The sequence below is a fragment of the Onychomys torridus genome, chromosome 3 (assembly GCF_903995425.1).
Source record: "Onychomys torridus chromosome 3, mOncTor1.1, whole genome shotgun sequence".
Lineage (NCBI taxonomy): Eukaryota > Metazoa > Chordata > Mammalia > Rodentia > Cricetidae > Onychomys > Onychomys torridus.
In genome coordinates this window covers 129,315,639-129,337,353 of record NC_050445.1, presented here as the reverse complement: position 1 = coordinate 129,337,353, position 21,715 = coordinate 129,315,639, and the positions used below count along the sequence as shown (strand labels likewise).

General features: G+C 38.3%; 1 gene segment (V, D, J or C); it reads right to left on the bottom strand.

Moving 5' to 3' along the window:
• Window positions 1–9,731: 9,731 nt before the first annotated feature.
• LOC118580197 lies at window positions 9,732–18,767 on the bottom strand. The segment is given in 3 exon segments: window positions 9,732–9,821; window positions 18,284–18,582; window positions 18,719–18,767. Coding segments are annotated over 3 exon segments (438 nt in total).
• Between the last annotated feature and the right edge of the window lie 2,948 nt (window positions 18,768–21,715).

The following is a 21,715-nucleotide window of genomic DNA, read 5'->3' as shown; positions in this document are numbered from 1 at the left end:
CTTGAAGATCAGTGAGAACCAAACTGTGGAGAGCATGGAGAGCAGGCTCTGCAACGACACTGGTTACACCTCAGAGGATCTGGTTCCCATCAAAATATGTAAGCTGTAGGCTCAGTACTAAACAATGCCAGGCTATGTGTATACCATGGTCTCACTTTCTAAAACCTATCCAGTTTTCTGATTCATTTATTCTTAAAAATAAATCCATACTTTCTTTCTATTGTTCAATAAAGATTTGATGTATAAGTCTGATAACCACACTAGATTTGCAGACTTGATTTTTCATTTTAAAAATCCTTCTTGCAAGTTTGAGAAAATACATGTTTCATAATAATATGTTGTGGTGAAGAATGTTTAAAGTTCTTTTTTTTTTTCCGGTTTGGTTTTTCGAGACAGGGTTTTCCTGCGTAGCTTTGCGCCTTTCCTGGAACTTGCTCTGTAGACCAGGCTGGCCTCGAACTCACAGAGATCTGCCTGCCTCTGCCTCCTGAGTGCTGGAATTAAAGGTGTGCACCACCACCGCCCAGCCTAAAGTTCTTTTACAATAGTTTTTTTGTTGTTGTTTGTTTGTTTGTTTGTTTTATAGCTTTTTAAAACTCCAATGTCAAAAAACACTAAGAATATTGAAAACCAAGTGATTTCACTTCACAATTGTACATAGTGGTGTGGAAAGTGCCATACTAAAGAATTATGTGAGCTATGAGAAATCAGAAGTAGGAACTGCACAGTGTACAGTATGAAATGAACCAGAAAAATTTGTGGTCTTTAAATTTGAAGTCTTGTTAACAGATAATTTTAAAACATACTGGAAAGAAGTCTTGTTAGAATTGGAGACTCAACTAATACAGTAAGTAAATTGTGTATCTCAGTAGCTGACAGAAGAAAAATGGAAAAGAGGTGGAGAGGAAGACAAGCTCTTCATGTTTCCATTGTGGTCAGTAAGCAGCTATGTGGCTGAAGGAGGAAAGGAACTTCAGACAATGAGAAAAGCAAAAGAGTGAATGAAAATTAAGGAAAGAGAAAGAGAAAAGGGCAATTTTCACTTTTCTTCTCAGCTTTAGAAAAGACGGCAGGCATTCCATGGAGACCTCTACAGGAGGCGTTACCTTGGGCAGTCTGGGAGGAACAAAAGGACATTGTCCCATTAAGGAGAGTCCCTCGTTCTGTGTTCTCCTTGTTTGTGTCTGCTATTTCTATCAGCCATCAGAATGTCAATAGTCTCAGAAACAAGGCTGAATGCCTCAATCTTAATATTGGAACTGAGGAGCCATGGATAGTTAAGGCAAGTCTAAAGCTGAGCTTTGCTCTTAGCCTTGCATGGATAGGTCTCCCTAGGGGAAAACATGCACTGTTCAGAACTACATAGCTCTTTGAGAGAAGCCTAGCATTAATAATGACCACTATTTTGAGGAAATCAATGTAAAATGTCTTCTTGTCTTCAGCATTGGACGAAAAGGACATCAGTGTGAAATTCTGGATTAGTGACGGGGGTACTAAGTACACAAAGCCATTGCTTTCCAAAATGGTAACAGAGACACATACATAGGACAATCTTTGGGAAGGCTATGGAAAATCTACTGGGACTGCTCCTAACCTACTTAGGTACAAACACACACTCTCTGTAATATTGATACTCGAAAGATTTTATTCAGTAAAAGCATGAACTTCAGTTTAAGAAGATTTTTGATATTTGTTGTTCTCAAGATAACCAATCATTCAAGGATATGATAAACAATCTTAGAAACAGTCATGCTGTGAGACATATTAAATGTAACTGTAAGAACACACAGGCCTAAAAATAGAAGCTAGTATAAAATTTGTCAACAGGGACAAAACAGCATTTATAGATAATTTGATAAATTTTCTTGCATGCACTTATTATCTTTGAGGTTATTTCGTACAATATCTCCTCTGTACTCCCTTTCCTCCCCATTCCCATTTGTCTCTCTTTTACAAACATGATGTTTGAATCCAGTGGCAGCTTTAGAGCAGCTCTCTAAACACTCGTGGATATTGACAGGTGTTCTACAGGGATGTTGAAGATGGAGCTCTCACCTGGGAAATGAGATAAAATAAAATGATGCTGGCCTTAAGGTATTGGCACCAGGCACATGCTTGTAGGCACTCTCTCTTCTTTACCTGGGAATCAGAGAGCTTGGCTGCAGGCACTTGCTGTAAACCTCCCACAGACTTTGAAACATGACCCTGTTCTCTCATATGGGCTCTGATTCCCTGCAGACTTCCTGCCATGCTGTTTGTTTCTGTGCTGGGAACTGAATTATCCCTGCAGCACTCCACCATGCTATTTCCCTTGGTTTGTCAGTTTGTCAGTCTGTAGCATTAATAACTATTATAAGAAATACCTTAGACTGTGGTTCTTTATCTTGGTGTGTTCTAAAACCATAATGCCACATCCAAAACATAAAAATATGTTCATATAGAAAGTTTCATTTCTAATTTGTGTCATATGCACACATGTGATTATATTTATCTATAAAAATGATAAACACAAATGAGAGTAAAAATTTGATGGTTCTCATTCTGGTATTCACTTAATTCAAGTAATATGATTATCTTCATTTGCATTCAGTTTCCTGCAATCACAATAACTTGATTATGAGCTGGCTGTTTGGAACCTTGGGCTTACACAGGGACACTTTGCTCAGCCTGGAAGGAGGGGCCCTGGACCTGCCTGTACTGAATCCAACAGGTTGAATTGAATCCCCAGGGGAGTCTTGGCCCTGGAGGAGATGGGAATGGAGGGGAGGGGCTGGGGGAAGGTGGGGGTGCGCACGGGAGCGGGGAGGACAGGGGACCCCATGGCTGATGTGTAAAATTAAAACACAAATATAATAAATAAAAAAAGGAGAAAAAAAAGAAAAATGAAAAAAATCCATTTCTTTATTTGGATACAAAGAAAGGGAAATTATAAAATTACTAGGAAAATAGATATAGCTGAAAAGATTGCATTATGTAAGGTAGTCTTTAGAGCTGTGTGATTAGTTTGAAGTACTAAAGAATACCAGAAACCATTGTGGTGGGGAAGGGAAGGAAAGATGCCAAGTGGGAGAGATAATGCACTGGTAACATGAAAGGGGGAAAGAAATAATAGACAGGCAGTGTGAAGTGTGGAGATGCATGGGGGATGGGGCTACAGAGGGAGTTAGGGAAGAGAAAGTTATCATTAATCTTGTTATTTAAAAAAAAACATAAAACATCTATTATTTGAAAATGTTCATACATATTCTTACTAATATAAAAGAGTTTAAGTACTTAGCCTACACTGGGCATTATGCACATCCCAGAAGCTGTAGGTTGCTAAATAAAAATCCCTGAGCCAGATTTGGGACATTTCTCTAAGACATTGATCAGAAGTATACTGAACATCCCTAAAACAGTGAGTGAGGGTGATTTTCATTGTTCTTGGTTGCTGCAGTGGTTTGAATGAGAAGGTACCCCAGAAGTTCAAGTATTTGAATACTTGGTCCCCAGTAGCTATCACTGTATATTTGGAGGTGTGGGCTTACTGTAAGAAATATGTTACTGGTGGCAAGCTCTAAAATTTCAAAACTATACTTCATTCATTTTTTGTTCTTTACTTCCTACATGTGTAGTTCAAGAATTGAGCTCTCACCTGCTACTTCAGCCACCTTCTCTACACCATTATGGATTCTAACCCTGAACTATAATAAGTCAAAATAAATGTTTTCTAGAAATTGCTTGTGGTTATAATGCTTATCACAAATATGGTAGTCAAAATAAGACAATTTCAACAAGATTTTTATTCCAAAATGCTATTTCTATAGACACTACCCACATTTAAAAAAGGAGGTGAAGAAATCAAGTCAGTGTTGACAAGAGAGAAGGGAGACCATGAAGTTAGTTTTTGCTGTAGTGCAAGGTGTTATATGAGCTGCTGAGGGGCAAAAAAATAAATGAATATTCTTACCAAGCTGTGAATCTTGTGAACTGTAGTAATGACCTGGATATAAGATTTGATCATGTGACCAAGACTGGCACAGCTGTTATAAATTATCCAAAGCTTTCTATAATTCACCTTAAGGCCTGTCCCACAGGATATTTTTTGCATGATGATGCAAATCTGCCCAAGATCAAATTGTTTCAGAGCTCACAGAATGCAAGAGCCACTCAACTATTATTACTTTGCTAAATAGACTCAGTGTCAAACTATCTTCCAAATTTATATCTATGTACATATATACTAGTGCATCTTTCAGACCTCAGTAGAGATGTTTCTTCTGGCAGTGGATGGTGACTCAGACAGAGACTCACAAATGGTGAAAGTCCAGAGAATAATTTTCAGTGCTATGCTCAAAAACAAATAGGGAATCTATATCAGATTTCATTTCCAAGGTAAGGAGAACATTACAGAGGTGGAAGAAAGATTGTGAGAACAGAGGGTGTTTATTGTTCATTTGTATTTTATTTTTTGAGAACTGTCATTTCATTCATGCATTTATGGACTGGGTTGTTAGATTTCTTGTAGATTAATGAGTTGGTTGCACTTTTAGCTCTTTATTTTAGATAATAATTTCTTTTTGAATATATGAGTACCATTGTTCTGAAGACTCAGCTATTCTTTAGTGGAAACTTTCAGCAACTTCCTCTTACAAAGTCTCACAGAATCTCCTCTTGCTACATAATATTGGATCATGTACTCTGCCATGAGTCTGGCCTAGAAACATGTCCTCAACAAGAAAATTTGAGATTAAAAATCAGAAAATAAAATTTTATTCAATGTGGCCACTTTGTTAAGTGGGACAAATGTATATATAGAACTGTTGACTCTTTTGCAATCCTAAAATGAGATTAAAGTTTAAACACAGGGCCAAAAATTATTCACACCTTAAAGTGGTCCTGCTCAAGATGTGGTCCTGTCTACCATTGTCCATAAATGACCATATTTTTCTCATACTTAAGACACTGAGTGACATCTATTTCCTGCAAATAAGCTGCTGCCACCCCTTTTTCCCAGCATGAATTCTCCTGATTTAGGGTCTATAGAAAACGTGGGACCTAATAAAGAGACTAGGGATGTGCCTGCCACTTGGCTGACCAATTCCACTCAAAGGTATATATTCAGAAGAACTCACTTCTGAAATCAGCAAAAAAGTTTTGACCCTACTGTTCACATTAACATTATTCAGAATAGGCAAAGAGGAAATAAAGAAATTCTGGAATAAAGCACACAATGAATTTTAGCAATATCAGTATACAGTTATACCTTGATTAATAATAACAATGAATTCTGTCTAATGTATCATGAGACAATTATGGAATTGTGTAAATATCACAGAGGAAACTTATATAAGCCTAGATTATAAAGTCCTCTACCTAATCAGGCTTATGTTATTTGCCATTGTTCCTAGGCAAGATACCGATAGAGAAGATGAACTAGTGGACTTAGTTATAACACAATGGTAGGTAATTATAGATTTAAGCCTGTCTAAACAATGCGTAGATACAATACAATTACAGTATGGAAGGTAAAATATAGTACACTTATAGAGTGTACATATTGTAAATTGTAAAATAGAAAGTGTAGGCTAAAAGTTTCTCTGAAGAATTCAGTGAGTGACAAGAGACTGAACGTGAAGGTTACTACCACAGTCACTGCAAGTCAAAGTCCTGTGTGATGTGTCACCTGTCCCAGAGTTTACAGTTGAAACAGTAAATAACCTTCAACTCTGTGATTCTCCCTTGGAAATACACCTCAGCATATATCAGATTCATCACTCATCACTGAAACACCTTTTTTAAAAGGAAATTTTTATTCATTTTACATACTAATCAAAGATCCCCCTCTTCCATCCTCCCACCCCTCCAGTCTCCCCATCCCAACTCATCTCCCATTCCCTCCTACAAGAAGGTAAGGCCTCCTATGGGGAAGTACATTTAGTAGAGACAGGTCCAAGCCCCTCCTCCTGCCTCAAGGCTGTGCAAGGTGTCCCATCATAGGTTGTGGGCTCCAAAAAGCCTGCTCATGCACCAGGGATGGATTCTGATCCTACCACCAGGGTAGCCCCTTAAGCAGATCAAGCTACACAACTGTCTCACTATGTAGAGGGCCTAGTTCAGTCTCATGCAGGCTCCACAGCTGTTGGTCTAAAGTTCATGAGTTCCCTCTAGCTTGGATTGGTTATATCTGTACATTTCCACATCATGATCTTGATTTCCTTGCTCATAGAATCCCTCTTCTCTCTCTTCAACTGGATTCCTGGAGGTTGCCTGGTGTTTGGCTGTGGATTTCTGCATCTGCTTACATCAGTTACTAGAGAAAGGCCCTATGGATGACAGTTAGGGTATTCACCAATCTGATTACTGGGGTAATCCAGTTCAGGCACCCTGTTCACTATTGCTATTAGTCTAGGCTGGGGTCATCCTTGCAAATTCCTGGGAACTTCCCTAGCACCCGAGTTCCTCCCTATCCCCATGATGTCTCTCTCTATCATGGTATCTCTTTCATTGCTCCTTCACTCCATCCCTATTCCAGATAGACAATCCCATTTCTTTATGTTCTCATCCCCCATCCACTACCCTCCATGATCCACCGCTCATCCCCAGTTTACTCATGGGAGATCTTATCTATTTCCCCTTCCCATGTATCCCTCTTTGGATCCTCCTTATTAGCTAGCTTCTCTGGAGCTGTGGATTGTTGTCTGGTTATCATTTGCTTTACATCTAGTATCCACTTATGAGTGAGTAATACCCTGTTTGTCCTTCTGTGCCTGGGTTACCTCACTCAGGATGATTATTTTCTAGTTCCATCCATTTGCCTGCAAATTTCATGATGTCATTGTTTTTTTTTTCTGCTGAGTAGTACTCCATTGTGTATATGTACCACATTTTCTTAGTCTGTTCTTTGGTTGAGGGGCATCTAGGTTGTTCCTAGGTTCTGGCTATTACAAATAATGCTACTATGAATGTAGTTGAGCATGTGCCCTTGTGGTTTGATTGGGCATTTCTTGGGTATATGCCCAAGAGTATTACAGCTGAGTCTTGAGGGAGGTTGATTCCCAGTTTTCTGAGAAAATTCCATACTGATTTCTAAAGTGACTGTACAAGCTTGCATTCCCACCAATAGTGGAGGAGAGTTCCCCTTGCTCCATATCCTCTCCAAAATAAGCTGTTTTCTGTATTTTTGATCTTAGACATTCTGACAGGTGTAAGATAGTATCTCAGAGTCATTTTGATTTGCATTTCCCTAATGACTAAGAATATTAAGCAATTCCTTAAATGTCTTTCAGCCATTTGAGATTCTTTTGTTGAGAATTCTGTTTAGCACTGTAACCCATTTTTAATTAGATTGCTCATTATTTTGATATTTCATTTCTTGAATTCTTTATATATTTTGGAGATCAGTCTTCTGTTAGAAGACTGGTTAGGGTTGGTGAAAATCTTTTCCCATTCTCTAGGCTGTCATTTTGTCTTATTTACTGTGTCCTTTGCCTTATAGAAAATTCTCAGATTCAGGAGGTCCCATTTATTAATTGTTGCTCCCAGAGTCTGTACTACTCATGTTATACTTAGGAAGTAGTCTCCTGTGATAATGCTTTCAAGACTACTTCCTACTTTCTCTTCTATCAGGTTCAGTGTAACTGGTTTTATATTGAGGTCTTTGATCCACTTGAACTTGAGTTTAGTGCATGATGCTAGATATGGATCTATTTGCAATCTTCTTTTTTAATTTTATAATTAATTTAATTTTACATATCAGCCACAGATTCTCCTGTCCTCCCTCCTCCCACCCTGCCCCCTCCCAATCCACCCCCCCCATTCTCACCTCCTCCAAGGCAAGGACTACTCTGGGGATTCAGCTCAGCCTGGCAGATTCCGTTGAGACAAGTCCAGTCCCCTCCTCCCTTCACCTAGGCTGAGCAAAGTGTCCCAGCATAGGCCCTAGGTTCCAAAAAGCCAGCTCATGCACTAAGGACAGGTCCCAGTCCCACTGCCTGGAGGCCTCCTAAAAAGTTCAAGCTAATCGACTGTCTCACTTTTCCAGAGGGCCTGATCCAGTTCCATGGGGGCTCCTCAGCTATGGGTTCATAGTTCATGTATTTCCACTAGTTTGGCTATGTGTCCCTGTGCTTTTTTTCAATCATGGTCTCAATATTTCTTGCTCATATAATCCTCTCTCTCTCTCTCTCTCTTTCTCTCTCTCTTGCTGATTGGACTCCTGAAGCTCCGGAGCTTAGCTGTGGATCTCTGCATCTGCATCCATCAGTCACTGGATGAGTGTTCTATCATGACAGTTAGGGTGTTCGACCATCTGATCACCAGAGTATGTCAGTTTGGGCTTTCTCTTGACCATTGCCAGTAGTCTATTATAGAGGTATCTTTGTGGATTTCTGGGGACCACTCTAGCACTTTGCTTCTTCCTATTCCCATGGGGTCTTCATTTATCATGGTATGTCTGACCTTGTTCTCCCTCTCTGTTCTTAATCCAGCTGGAATCTCCTGCTCCCCTAAGCTCTCTTTCTCCTGAAACCTTGCCCTTCATTACCCCCTTCTCACATCTACTTTGCCCATGTAGATCTCATCCATTTCTCTGTCATTGGGTGAACACTGTGTATTTCTTAGGGTCCTCTTTACTAAGTAGCCTACCTGGAATTGTGAGTAGCAGTCTAGCCATCCTTTGCTTTAGTTGTACATACCATGTTTGTCTTTCTGAGTCTGGGTTACCTCACTCAGGAAGATTTTTTCTAGTTCCATCCATTTGCCTGCAAACTTCTTGATGTCATTATTTTTCTCTGCTGAGTAGTACTTCACTGTGTATTTGTACCACATTTTATTTATCCATTCTTCAGTTGAAGGGCATCTAGGTTATTTCCAGGTTCTGGCTATTACAAACAATGCTGCTATGAACATAGCTGAGCATGTGCCCTTGTGATATGATTGAGCATTCCTTGGGTATATACCCAAGAGTGGGATAGCTGGGTCTTGGGGGAGATAGATTCCCAATTTTCTAAGAAAGCACCATATTGAATTCCAAATTGGCTTTACAAGTTTGCATTCCTACCAACAGTGTAGGAGTGTTCCCCATCTTCTACATGTTGACATCCACTTATGCCAGCAAGCACCATTTTTTGAAGATGCTTTCTTTTTTCTATTGTACAGATTTGGCTTCTTAGTCAAAAATCAGGTGTTCATAAGTGTGTGGATTAATGTCAGAGTCTTCAGTTGTAGTCCATTGGTCCACATGTTGGTTTTTATACCAACACCAAGCTATTTTTATTATTATTACTATTTCTCTATAGTAGAACTTGAGGTCAGGGATGGTGATTCCTCCAGAAGTGGCTTCATTGTACAGGATTCTTTTAGCTATACTGGTTTTTTTTTTTTTCTTTATGAAGTTGAGTTTTGTTCTTTCCAGGTCTGTGAAGAATTGTGACACACCTTTTTCAGCAACAAATTTGAATCACAGGCTCAGTGTGTGAACAATTGACTTCCACATGTGCATTTCATGTTGTCTTTACTACAATAAACCAGATCTTCAAACTCTATTTTCCTGCATATCAATCTAGTTTTGTATTACCTTTAATTTTTGGTGATTCCTTTGAATAAAGCACATGTTTCTATGCTGTCCAAATTTGACATTCAAATCCATCTTTGGAATTCACTTAACAGCCATTTTATTTCAGACTGCTATAACTGATACTGCCCTAAACTTTTGACAACAGGCTTTTGCTTTTGAACAATTTTACCAAAGTTTATCCTGTAATGTGAAAAACAAGATGGACAGAATTTTCCTCTTTTGATGACTTAAGGACAGGAGAATCCAGTTTTGTGCATCTTCCAAACTGAAGAAGAAAGTTAATAGAATGTGGAAGTGAGAAGGGTGAAGTGGAGAGAAAGCTGTTTTTTCTTCATATTTAATAAAACTTTATGAAGATAGCATAGGAAAGTTTTAGGAGTAATTAATAATGATTTATGGAATGAATGTTGTTTTTCCAACATATGATTGTGACATTACATTGGAGATTGTTACACTATATTACAGAAACCTGGTTTTATCTTTGCCAGCAGGTATCAGTTGCAAATTGCTTCTTGGTTAGAGATGGAACTTTGTGTCCACTTCACCTTATCCCTGCTAGAATTTTGTTTGGTTTGAAGTTCTACAAGTTTGTGTGCACTATGTCAGTCTTTGTGAGTTTATGTGTATATCAGTCCCATTATGGGATGATGCGCTTTCTTTGAAGTCACTACCTCCTCTGTCCTTTACAATCTTTCTGCCTCAAAAAGGAACTCTTAACAACAAAGTTGTCCTACAGCACATACACAAATTACTGACCAGATTATTCAACCTCTAACAATACAACAATATACTACTACTACTAAATAATTACTCATAAAGGTGACATATGAGTTTGAGAGCTGGCAAGAAAGCTTAGTGAGTAAAGTCATCTATTTCCAACTCTGATAACCTGAATTTGACCACTGGAATCCCTATAATAGGAGAGAACCAGCTCTCTTCACTTGTGCTCAGACAACGCACACACACACACACACACACACACACACACACACACACACACAGTATTTTAAATATGTGTTTTGGGTATCATGAATCATCTACAAAATTTTATACTTGATTACATACATGGATGATTTTTATCTGTGCATGTGTTCCAGTTGGAGACAGAAGACTGATCAGTTTGGTATCCCTTCCTTCATTCCTGTTTGTTCTAAAAGGAATTTGGCATCACAGAACAATGCTGATTGTGGCATGCTGACAGTACAGAAGTTGATAGACAAACAAGGTAACCTCAAGGAAACCTGGAAAATACAGCAGCTGTGACCTGTCCTCCAGAATGATCATACTTCACCTCTTATAGGAGTCTGAAGGTGCCATGATACTCTCTGTGTGGACTAGCAATATCCAAGAGTCCACAGTTCATGAAGTTTGTATAACACTATAGCAAAGGAACAAGTAAGTCCACATATTTTAGGTGTGTATTTGTTAAATGCATTGGTAGAAACATCAAGTAAGGAGGTTATATCAAAGTAAAGAAAGTTCTGTTCATGACCTATATGCTATATGATGACATTCTCAACTTTGGGGCTAGCATAAGCTGTGTATCTGTTAATACACAAAAATTCATTTATATAACAGTCACAAAAAGTAAGGTCACATAAAGAATTAGACAATAAATGTCTGTCTAAGCGATTAACAGAACCCAAAATGATCTAGTGCTAGATCTGTTATATTCTACCACCCCACAACCATCAGAATTCTGATCATAACCAAAGCCTGACTCTCTATCTCAGGATGAGATATGGCTGCATCCTGTCTAGCCCAATAGTACTGCAATTAAATAGGGAGGAACCACATGAATTTTGAGTCTCACTAATCCCATAAGCCCTTTCTTTATCTATTTTCCATGCATTCTTATGAAGTTGTTTTTAATACAAACTACAATGCTGGAAATATTAGGCACTAGATCCTCTTGGTGCCTCTGCCTCACAGATCATGCCACACTCCTCTGCAATCTCTCTCCTCTCTGCATGCTGCTAGGATGGATTGAAAAGCTATGTACTGCTCTGACAAAGAGTCCAATCCTTTGGCTCTGACAATCTTCTTGGAATAGGAGACCCCTGATGGCAGGCATGTAGCATAGATGACATACTAACCAGGCCTGCTGTCCTGAGGTATAGGACACTTAAGGTGCAGGACATCTCTTTTCCTAAGGAACACTTAAGAGTAAGTAACCAATTGTGCTTTGGTACAGGGGCTGAACTCTCTCTCTCTCTCCATCCCTTCCTCCCCCTCTTTCCCTCCTTCTCTCCCTCCCCCTCTCTGTCCTTGCCTGTGTTGTCTGTGATGTTAACAAATCTTAATAAAGCCCTTTCCTTAAAGGATGCTCCATCTCTGCATCCTTCTCCCTCAAACCTCTCCTCTTCCTCCCTAAAATCTAGCACATGATAGACAGTAGGTCTTCCTTCTTAAATGCTGATTTAAATTAAGTCCTTTCTTCTTTAAGTTGTTTTCATCAGTTTCTTTTGTCATAGTGACGAGAAAGAACATAACCACTATAGATGGTAACAGGTATGCATGCTTAAGATGGTTCAACTCATGCTGTCAGGGCTCAAGTTCTATAAATGGTAACCAAGCCAACCTCTAAACTGTGATTCATTTAATTTGACAGAGACCAAACTAACAATGACAACTTGGGGTAATGAGCAAGCCCTGAATTCAAATTACATTAACAATCCTGAATCTTTTACATTGTGACACAAAATTTGCTTTTTAGAACCAATTTTGACTAATTCCACAAATTACTAAAACCATTCTTATAAACTGTGAGAGGTAATGTTGACTGTTAAAATAAAAGAATATAGAAGCACCAAGGAGACACTTCTGAGCACAAATGTGATAGATTATGTAGACACAGGGCATGGCTGTGGGGGATTTCTTTGTATGTTAGTTGAAGTAGGAAAACCCACCTTAAATGTGGCAAGCTCATCCTGTGGTTTGGGATCTGCACTGAATGAAAAGGAGAAAGTGAGTTAAACACCAGCCCAGCCTTCATCACTTGCTGGTGCCTCTAGCTCTTACTGCTGTGTTTTTCCTACCATGAAAGACTGTGAGTTCCAACAATGAACCAAAATAAGCTTTCTCTCCCTTAAGTAATTTCTGTAATTTTATCACTGTAGTAGAGAAAGTAATTAACCTATCAAAAGCATGAGAAAAAAAAATGATCATAAATCTGAACTTGTATTATTAGAGCATTTAATTTTGTACTTTTAGAGAATAAAGTAAAATGTGTTTGCAACATGTGATCTAAAATATATTTTCCAAAAAGTTTCATTAGGTAAAGTAAACATCACCTAAAGTTCTGCTTAAACCACCAGTTGATTATTTTTAATCTTGCTTAAATAGAGATTTCCAATCACTTGGTATAAGGTAGTTCTCTGCTTACATTTGCAGTGATCAACATTTAATGGTATGGTTCTGCTATTTTAGTTGTCTTGAGTACACAAATATACATAGAGAGAAACTATGCTGTTAGCTTCATTTAACTTTTGGGTTTAATTTTTTTTTTTTGTATTAAGTAAAATAAAGTTTACACACCTCAATTTGTTTGCCAAATGATTGCTATTTGTATTTGTAGCAATTTCTCTTTTTTATTTATTATATGTCAATGAACTTTTGTTTGATATTATGCCAGAATGGTTAATAAAATTTGGAATACCTCATTGTTACAATTCTGTTGCTCTAGAACAACTTCTGTTTCCAAATTCAGTATTAATCAAAGTTCTCTAGAGAAACAGAACTGATAGAAAGAATATATATATGTTTTGTGTGTGTGTGTGTGTGTGTGTGTGTGTGTGTGATTTATTAAAGTGGATTACAAGGTGTAGTCCAGCTAGTCCAACAATACCTCTCTTTTGACAGAAAGTCAAAAAATCCAATAGTTGTTCCTTCAATCCATGAGGCTGGATATCTAGCTAGTCTTCAGTATACATCTTCATCCTAAAGAAGTAGACTCGACCACCAGAGAAAGAATTAACTTACTAGCAAGAGTGAGGGCAAAAAGGTAGAGAAAGAGCTTCTTTCTCCCATGCCTTTATATAGGCAGCCACCAGAAGGAGTAACCCAGATTTAAAGAAGGCCTTCCCACCTCAAGTGATATAACCAAGAATTCCTCACAGGTATACCTAGAAGTTTGAGGTTTAGCTCATTCCAGATGTAGTCAAGTTGATGAAGAAGAGTAGCCATCACAAGTTTGTCTTAGGTATATAATCTAACTGGAAAAATTCTTATTGGGACACAGTGATCATGAAGAACCATCAGGTGTTAATTGCTAGCATAAAAAATAATTCTGGAAGCACATGATTCACTTACCTTTTGCCCTATTTGTTTTCCTAACAAGGTATTCAATGAGAGGTGCTGTAGGATGTCCTATATGTTGTGAATACCTAAAACACTGCTTGGCAAGTAGCCAGGCAGGAAGTATAAGATAGACAGAACAAATTAAGAGGAGAGGCTGGGACGTGGAAGTCTGGAAGAGATGCCAGACTGCTGTCCAGGGAGCAGCATGTAAAGGCAGCAGGTAAAGCCACAGAATATGTGGCGACATATAGATTAACAGAAATGGGCTGAGTTTAAGTGTAAAAGCTAGACAATGGTAAGTCTGAGCTAATGGCCCAGCAATTTAATTAATATAAGTTTCTCAGTGATTATTATTTTGTAAGCGATTGTGGGGTTAGTGGGGCTGGACAGGACTGGAGAAAATCCCACCTGCAAATGATGCCCAATGGGTTGGAAAGAGTTTCCACCTAAAATCTAAGAAAAAAGATTCAAAAACAAAGCTAAAAAGAGCTTCCTAGTTGTCTCTCTCAAATCAGTGGCAGCCTACAGGTTTTAGCTACTATGGCAGGTTCCTGGCATGTGCATTTTACTGGCAAGCAGTATGGTGGGAATGAGGCATCTACAAGTGGCATATTACTATTACACTGAGTGGTGGATTTAGTCTTTGTTGCACAGAAAAAAAAGGTTTCTGGGCTACATGCTGCTTTTATAGAAGCATATAGAAGCATAGAACCACTGTTTCTAAGAGTTGGTAGCTCCTAGAGCTGGTGGTAAACATACCACCACCATGTTGGGAAGCTGAGGTGGGCAGAGTCACCAGCCAAAGCTATTATTTTAGCCCTAGTAATGCTGCAGTTTAAAACAATAGATTCACAATAAGACAGATTCGTATGGAACAAGACTTTAAATGCTTTACAATGTGTGTAAAAATGTACATAGGCTTGGAAGAGAGAGAAAAAGGAATATATACAGTTAACTTATAAAATGATAGTTTTTACAAATAAAGTCTTTATTTTTATAAAGTAAAGGTAGTATAAAAATAAGCCATGTAAAGATGGATATTACATAGAGAATCTGGATTGTGTTGTCTTTGTGATTCTTAACTGTAGAAAAACATTTGACGGTAAAAGCTGTTGAGTTAAGCCAATATGTGTGTTTGAAAGGTATCTTGAGTTCAAAATTTGGATCTAAAGATATGTTGCTTTGGAAAGAAGGCTCTGCTTTTGTTTCCACAGAAAGCCAGAGGCTATGGATTTGTTCCAGATTAAGATACATCAGGTTTGACCAGCCAAGAACCCCTGAAAGGTCTCCAATGACACTATGGCCCAGATGATCCAGAATGGTTTCAAGGCAACTGGCTCAGACGATACACCTTCAAAGAGTACTACATAATCCTAAAATTTTCTTTGTGTCCCCATAAGATACAGTGCCCACTCCAGCAGGAAGTAATGAGAGAAGCTATACCCAAATTCCCAAATATACCAAGCTGGCTTTGAAGATGGAATTGGGTCACTCCTTCTCTAAACCCAAACATTTTGCTTAAAAAAAAAAAAAATGGTTGAGAGATTCTTTTGTTCCATATCAGAAGAGCTCTCTATTGTGGGGCAGAGAAAAAACAATATTTTTATTTAAATCAGGTTGATTATAAATGTGATCTCTTTCTAAAGAAGTAAAGGGGATATGATATAGATATGATAGGATACAAGTGTAGATTATTAAATCTACTTTTAAAGAGCAACTTGTTTAAAATGTTTTACATTGCTATGGATTTTAGTTTATTGATACAAATTTAAACTTAATTTTGTTATACTGTATATATACATACATATATATATATATATATATATATATATATATATATATATATATATATATATATATATACATATATATATATTCTCCTTTGAGGTATTATGTTTATGTAACTCATAACTCATATAGATTGTTATGAATAATTAAGAAATACAGATTAATAATTAGTCTTCTATGATAGTCAAACTTATAGTCATGTTGTTTTCTAGGTATACATAGATATAATTCAATTAGGTAGGTAATCTTCAAACACTTCAAAGACCTACAGAATATGGCATTTAAAATGTTTTATAAATTTAGACTTTCTTGACAGTGAGACATGTCTGCTCCTGGCAGCACTGGATTTACTTCAGAGAGGAGGATGGGTGTCGAAGACACTCTATGTAGAGTTTCTCTTCACTTTGCCTGGACTGCTTGATTGACTGGACATGCAGGACCCATCAGAAGGTGACCACTGAACTTTGGTTGGTGAAATGGTCCTTCAGGTTCCTGCTTCACAGAAAAAAACTGCCAGACACTCTACAGGACACAGAAAAAAATGACTGAGAGACTCTAGGCCTGTGGGCTGAAGATAGATGCCTCAACTTTACAGAGGAACTTTGGATGACTGTCCAGGCTGCCAGCTGTCTCTGTCTAATCTTGCAAGACTTCCAAAAGTTGCTTGTATCCTTTTCCCATTTCTCAGGTAATATTATATCCTTCTGAGTTCTTCGATGTAGGTGAAGTTATAATTTCCTTAGTTATGATAAGAGATAAGTTAGATTTGAAACCTTAGACTCAAAATTTAAGATAGATAGGATATCTTCTTTAATTTTACTAAATACAAATAGACTAGATATTGTAACTGTACTTCTTCCTAGTTTACTGTTTTGTTATATGTAATTTTACTATGTTAAAGTTAAAATCTTCCTTAAAAAACAAACAAACAAACAAAAAAACTGAAAAGGGGAAGTGCTGTGGGATGTCCTGTATGTTGTGAATAAATCTAATGCTGATTGGCCAGTAGCCAGGCAGGAAGTATAAGATAGACAGGACAAATTGAGAGGAAAGGCTGGGAAGTGGAAGACTGGAAGAGACGCCAACCTGCCGTCCAGGGAGCAGCATGTAAAGGCAGCAGGTAAAGCCATAGAACACATGATGACATATAGATTAACAGAAATGGGATGAGTATAAGTGTAAGAGTTAGACAATGGTAAGCCTGAGCTAATGGCCAAGCAGTTTAAATAGTATAAGTGTCTGTCTGTTTATTTTATAAGTAGGCTATAGGACTGCCCACTTATAAAAAAAAATTCTAGCTACAGAGAGGCCTCTGTGAGATCTAGAAGAAGAAAACCCAATACTATTCCATCAGGATGGAAGGAAGGCCTTATGACAATGATTGATAACCCCCAGATAGTTGCTCTGGGCAGCTGACCTCAGTCACATTTGGCCTTCTCAGCCGAGACTATGAGCTAGATGACAAGAAAGTTTAGATATTGGTTAATAGATACATGCTGGCCACTGGTGAAATGTTAGACAATTACCCTGTTATTAGTATTTGTACTCATTATCATACTCCCTAACTGTGTGTAGGTAAAAACAAACAAACAAACAAGCAAACAAAAAACTAACCATTTTAATTCTTTGTGTTTCTCTTTTCAACATTTGTGAGTACAGCTCTCTCACTGTTGGGGACACAAATATGTGACCACTACACTGTGCATGGATTATTGTCTAGGGTTCTTGATTGAGTTCATTTTCTCTGCCAGTTAAAGGATTAAAAGGCAGGAAAAGTCTTGAGGAAAACAACTGGGAGCAGGGAAACCTCATCTACAGCAAGAGAATCAATAGATGAAGAAATGCTGTCACTAGGGGTGAAACACACAGCATGGCACACGGCACACAGAGAAGAAGATCCACTGCAGAGCAGAGGGAGGACTCAGGAATCCCAGTGTCTCTCTGAGGGTTCTGCATATTAAGAATGCTTGAGTGGACTTTCCCTCCTAGTTTATGGTTGGCCATCTTTCACTAGGAAAGGGAGGCTGACAGGCTACAACTTTGAGGCAAATGTGTCTTGATCCAGTCTTGAACAACAGTCCCTGCTGGCAGAAGAAAAAGCCTGCCAGATCTTTAGGCCTTTGCCACCTGTCATATCAGGCTTATAAGAAAATAGGGCAGAAGTTTACCATCTTTATCATTTCTATATTTATCATTTTTATTATCTATTTGTGGCCCCTGTTTTTATCTTTCTGCCCATCAGTGATCTGTCTAACTCCTAGTCCTTCACAAAATTTTGTGCCAAAAAATCCTTTTAGAAGGCTTCACCGTAGACACTTACTCGTATTCTTTCATCTTTTTGTAAATCTCCGTTGAATTTTTTCTTTGATGTATAAATTCAAATAGATGTCATAATCCAGATACCTCCTGAGTCCTGAACAGTATTACTAAATCAGAATTTACCTTGTTGCACCTTTGCTGCTAGAGTCTAGGAAGAGGAATAACCTTCATAGTCTCTTATTCCAAAGCCACTCAGAGCTCTTCAATGTCAACTTTGTATGAATAATGATCTCAGCAGGTAGAAGGACCAGGAGGAGCAGCTGAAGCAGCCTGGCTTGCACTTCTGTTTTGTTGAACGGTTTATGTTATGACTTGCTCCACTGTGGGTGGGTAACTGCTGTATTGTTGACAGTAATAAGTTCCGATATCTTCTGGCTTCAAATTGCTGATAGTGAGGGTAAAATCTCTCCCAGACCCACTGCCACTGAAGCTCGATGGGACCCCAGGGTACAAACTGGATGCAGCATAGATCAGGAGCTTAGGAGAGGTCCCTGGTTTTTGCTGATACCAGGCTAATGCTGCACCAATGCTCTGACTGGCTTGACACTTGATGGTGATTTTGTCTCCTAAAGATGCAGTCTGAGATGGAGACTGGGTCATCTGGATGTCACATCTGGAACCTAGGATTGAGAAAGAAAGAAAAATATAACACACAACCAAAAATAAATAATGCTGCCTTTAAAGGTCAATGTATAGTGTTCCCAACAAGCCAGGCAGCTCTGACCACACTGAGATAATTACTGCTGTTCTCCATACCTGGGATCCAGAGCAGCAGAAGTCCCAGGAGATGAGGAGGAGCCTTCATGGCTGTGCTGTGTCCTGAATAGGACTGATTCCTACACAGTGTATTATCAGCCTATTAAGAAATCCTCAGAAGTGTGGGTTGTTCTGTTACATGCAAATCAGCAGGGTCTAGATGATGTGGTCACAGCTGCAGGGTTGTCTTCCCCTCAGGGCTCCTGGTCTACAGAGATGTCCTGGGGACCAGCTAACTAACTCCTCCTTCTATACTTTGCCTAATAAACATGCTGAGGTTCTTGGTTGTGGAGGGAAGCAGAATCCCATCTGATCCCAGCTTTATTATACATCTGTCTGTCTGTTTGTCTGCCTGTCCTTCCTTCATTCACTCACTGCCCCCAATCAGGTTCCAGGACCCAAATTGTGCTGGTCTATTACGTGGTACTGGAATGAAGATTGTGTGTAAGGCATCCTCTCTATGACATGGGTAGAAAATCAGATAATGCGATGTGAATATGAAGCAGCAATGGAGTGAGGAGAGTGTCCCTACATGGCAGTAGAGCATATAGGGACACCCTCCACTCAGTAGTAGAAGATTGAACTTTGGAGAAAGATTATCAGGGCATTTATAAGGCACTGAATACCCTTCTTCACCATATGAGAACAAGATATTTTCTGCCAGTGGACAAGACAACCTTGTTGTGGGGGTGAGTAACATCCATTATGTTAACCATGGTCTGAAGTCATAGGGCTCATTAACAACAACTGCCAGTGGGCAGAGTCAATTCTTGATTTAAGAACATGCTAAATCCCATACCACTGCTGCCATTTCTCTTAGTATCCTACAGTCTACCAGTATGATTTTAATGGTTATTGATGGTATATCTGTATCTTTGTCACTATAAAATCATGATTGCAGTATAAAGGAATGAGCATGAAGTTTAGAACTAACCATGTGTAGTCCTTGAAAGGGAAATAGAAATGAACATGGTGAGCCTCTGAATTTAAAATTAAAGGTTTTGGATTCTAGAATAATACAACTGTTCTAGAAAATTCTATTAGAATATCTTCAAGAAGATCAAATTAATCATTTTTCTACACTGACTTAAAGGTGCAGCTTTGAAACTATGCCTGGATTGTGAGGAACAGCAAACTTTGATTCAGTCATGTTCTACTAAGTATCAGCTATCCAAAAGGTCATTTGATTCTGAAACCACTTGTACAATAGCAAAACAATGGTTTAAAACTGGTCATCAAGATGCAGAACATTACTAGCATCCTAATCTTCAAGTACTGACCTCAAATGTTTCCTAGTCTATGCTGTGTATACAATACACCAAATGTTTCAGGTTTTAAATTTATTAGTAATAGCTCTACCTAAAAGTGACTTATTTTCTCTTAAGGAAGTCCTGTATATCTCATGAAGAAGAATGTACTGAGAAATATTTATGTTATATAAAACATTGCTATATCAGCCCAATAGACCACTGTTATTAGCATTTTTCTCTGATTTTTATCTAAAATATTTGTGTATGCTCAAGTCCATTTTCATTCTGCACTGATTGTATATCAAGTTCCTGTTTATGTGAGTGATGTGGCAGAGACAACTATTTGCGATTAAAAGTCGGGCTAACAGGACCTAATTATTTCAAATCTCAAATATTTCTGTTAATATTGTGAAAAAATATTTTCCACACAGGAAATACAATCATATACAATTTTGTCCTGGGTTTTAAGTAATAACCTAGAACAAGGGTTGATCTATTTTAAAGCATGGCTCTTCCATGGTATTTTTTTTTTTAGCCTGTAGGAAGAGAATTTAAATGGAGATGTTTCCAAGGTCATAACCAAAATATGTTCACTTAAATCAATACACATTCAACAAAGATCCACTGACAATCAGCACAAACCTCAACTTACATGCATTATGGAGATTACTGAAACACAAAACAATTCCAGAGAGAAAGTCTTCAAGAAAGCTAAATCCAACCCATTCTTTGTATTGCTGTAATTCAGTTCCTCCCCATGTATAATATACCCTATCCCTGTTTGTATTCACTGACTGGCCCTTTTGCTGGAGGAACCCTTAACTGGAAAGACGTGTGTTCATGGTGACCCCTGCTGGACAGACTGGCAAAGGGATGGCAAAATCAGCTCTTTATCCAAGATGACCTGAAATCTATGTCCTTAGTGTTACTTACTTGTCCTTTTATTTTCATACCATGTTCACAACTGTTTTCCATGGTACTTCTTGTATCTACTAACAATATATCTTCTTTCCTCTTGTATCCATTTCAAATTTCTCCAGAATTATGCATAAAATGGACTCTAGAATCCTGATGATAAGCAGCTATAATATTGAAGAATGTATTTATTATTTCTTCCATCCATTTGCAGAACTAAGCAAATTCAAGTGTCCCATTATACTGGTTGCTTTTTTGTCATGTTGAAACAAACATAGATATATATGAGAAGAAAAAAATTTGGTTGAGGAATTACCTCCATCAGATTGCCCCAGGAGCAAGCTTGTTCTTCATTCATAATTGATATGGGAGGGTTCAGCCCACTATGGGCAGTGCCATTACTAGATGGGTGTTCATAGGTCAGAGTCCATTGTCTCTCTTTCAGTTCCTGCCTATCGGTTTCTGCACTGAATTACTACCTTGACTTAACCCAATGGTGGACTATAAACTGTAAGATGAATGAACCCTCTCCAAATTAATGGTGTGGAGTTTGATCCTCATGAAATGACAAAAATATGAGTTCAGCCAATACAAGAAGGCTTGAGCACACTTACTGGTAAGGTGGTGGTTGAGAATAGGGGATGCTGAGTGCTCCTTGTACAAGTTGATACAGCCTCACCTTTCCCAACCCAGAAACTCCCCTAGAGCTGAATCCATCTCTCTGATTCATTTACCCCAGTTTTTCTGTGGCATGTGCAGGAAATGGCCTCAGTTACATTTTGGAGTCCAATTATGCCCCCTTTTCTGGGCATCATTTTTTTTTCCTTTACTA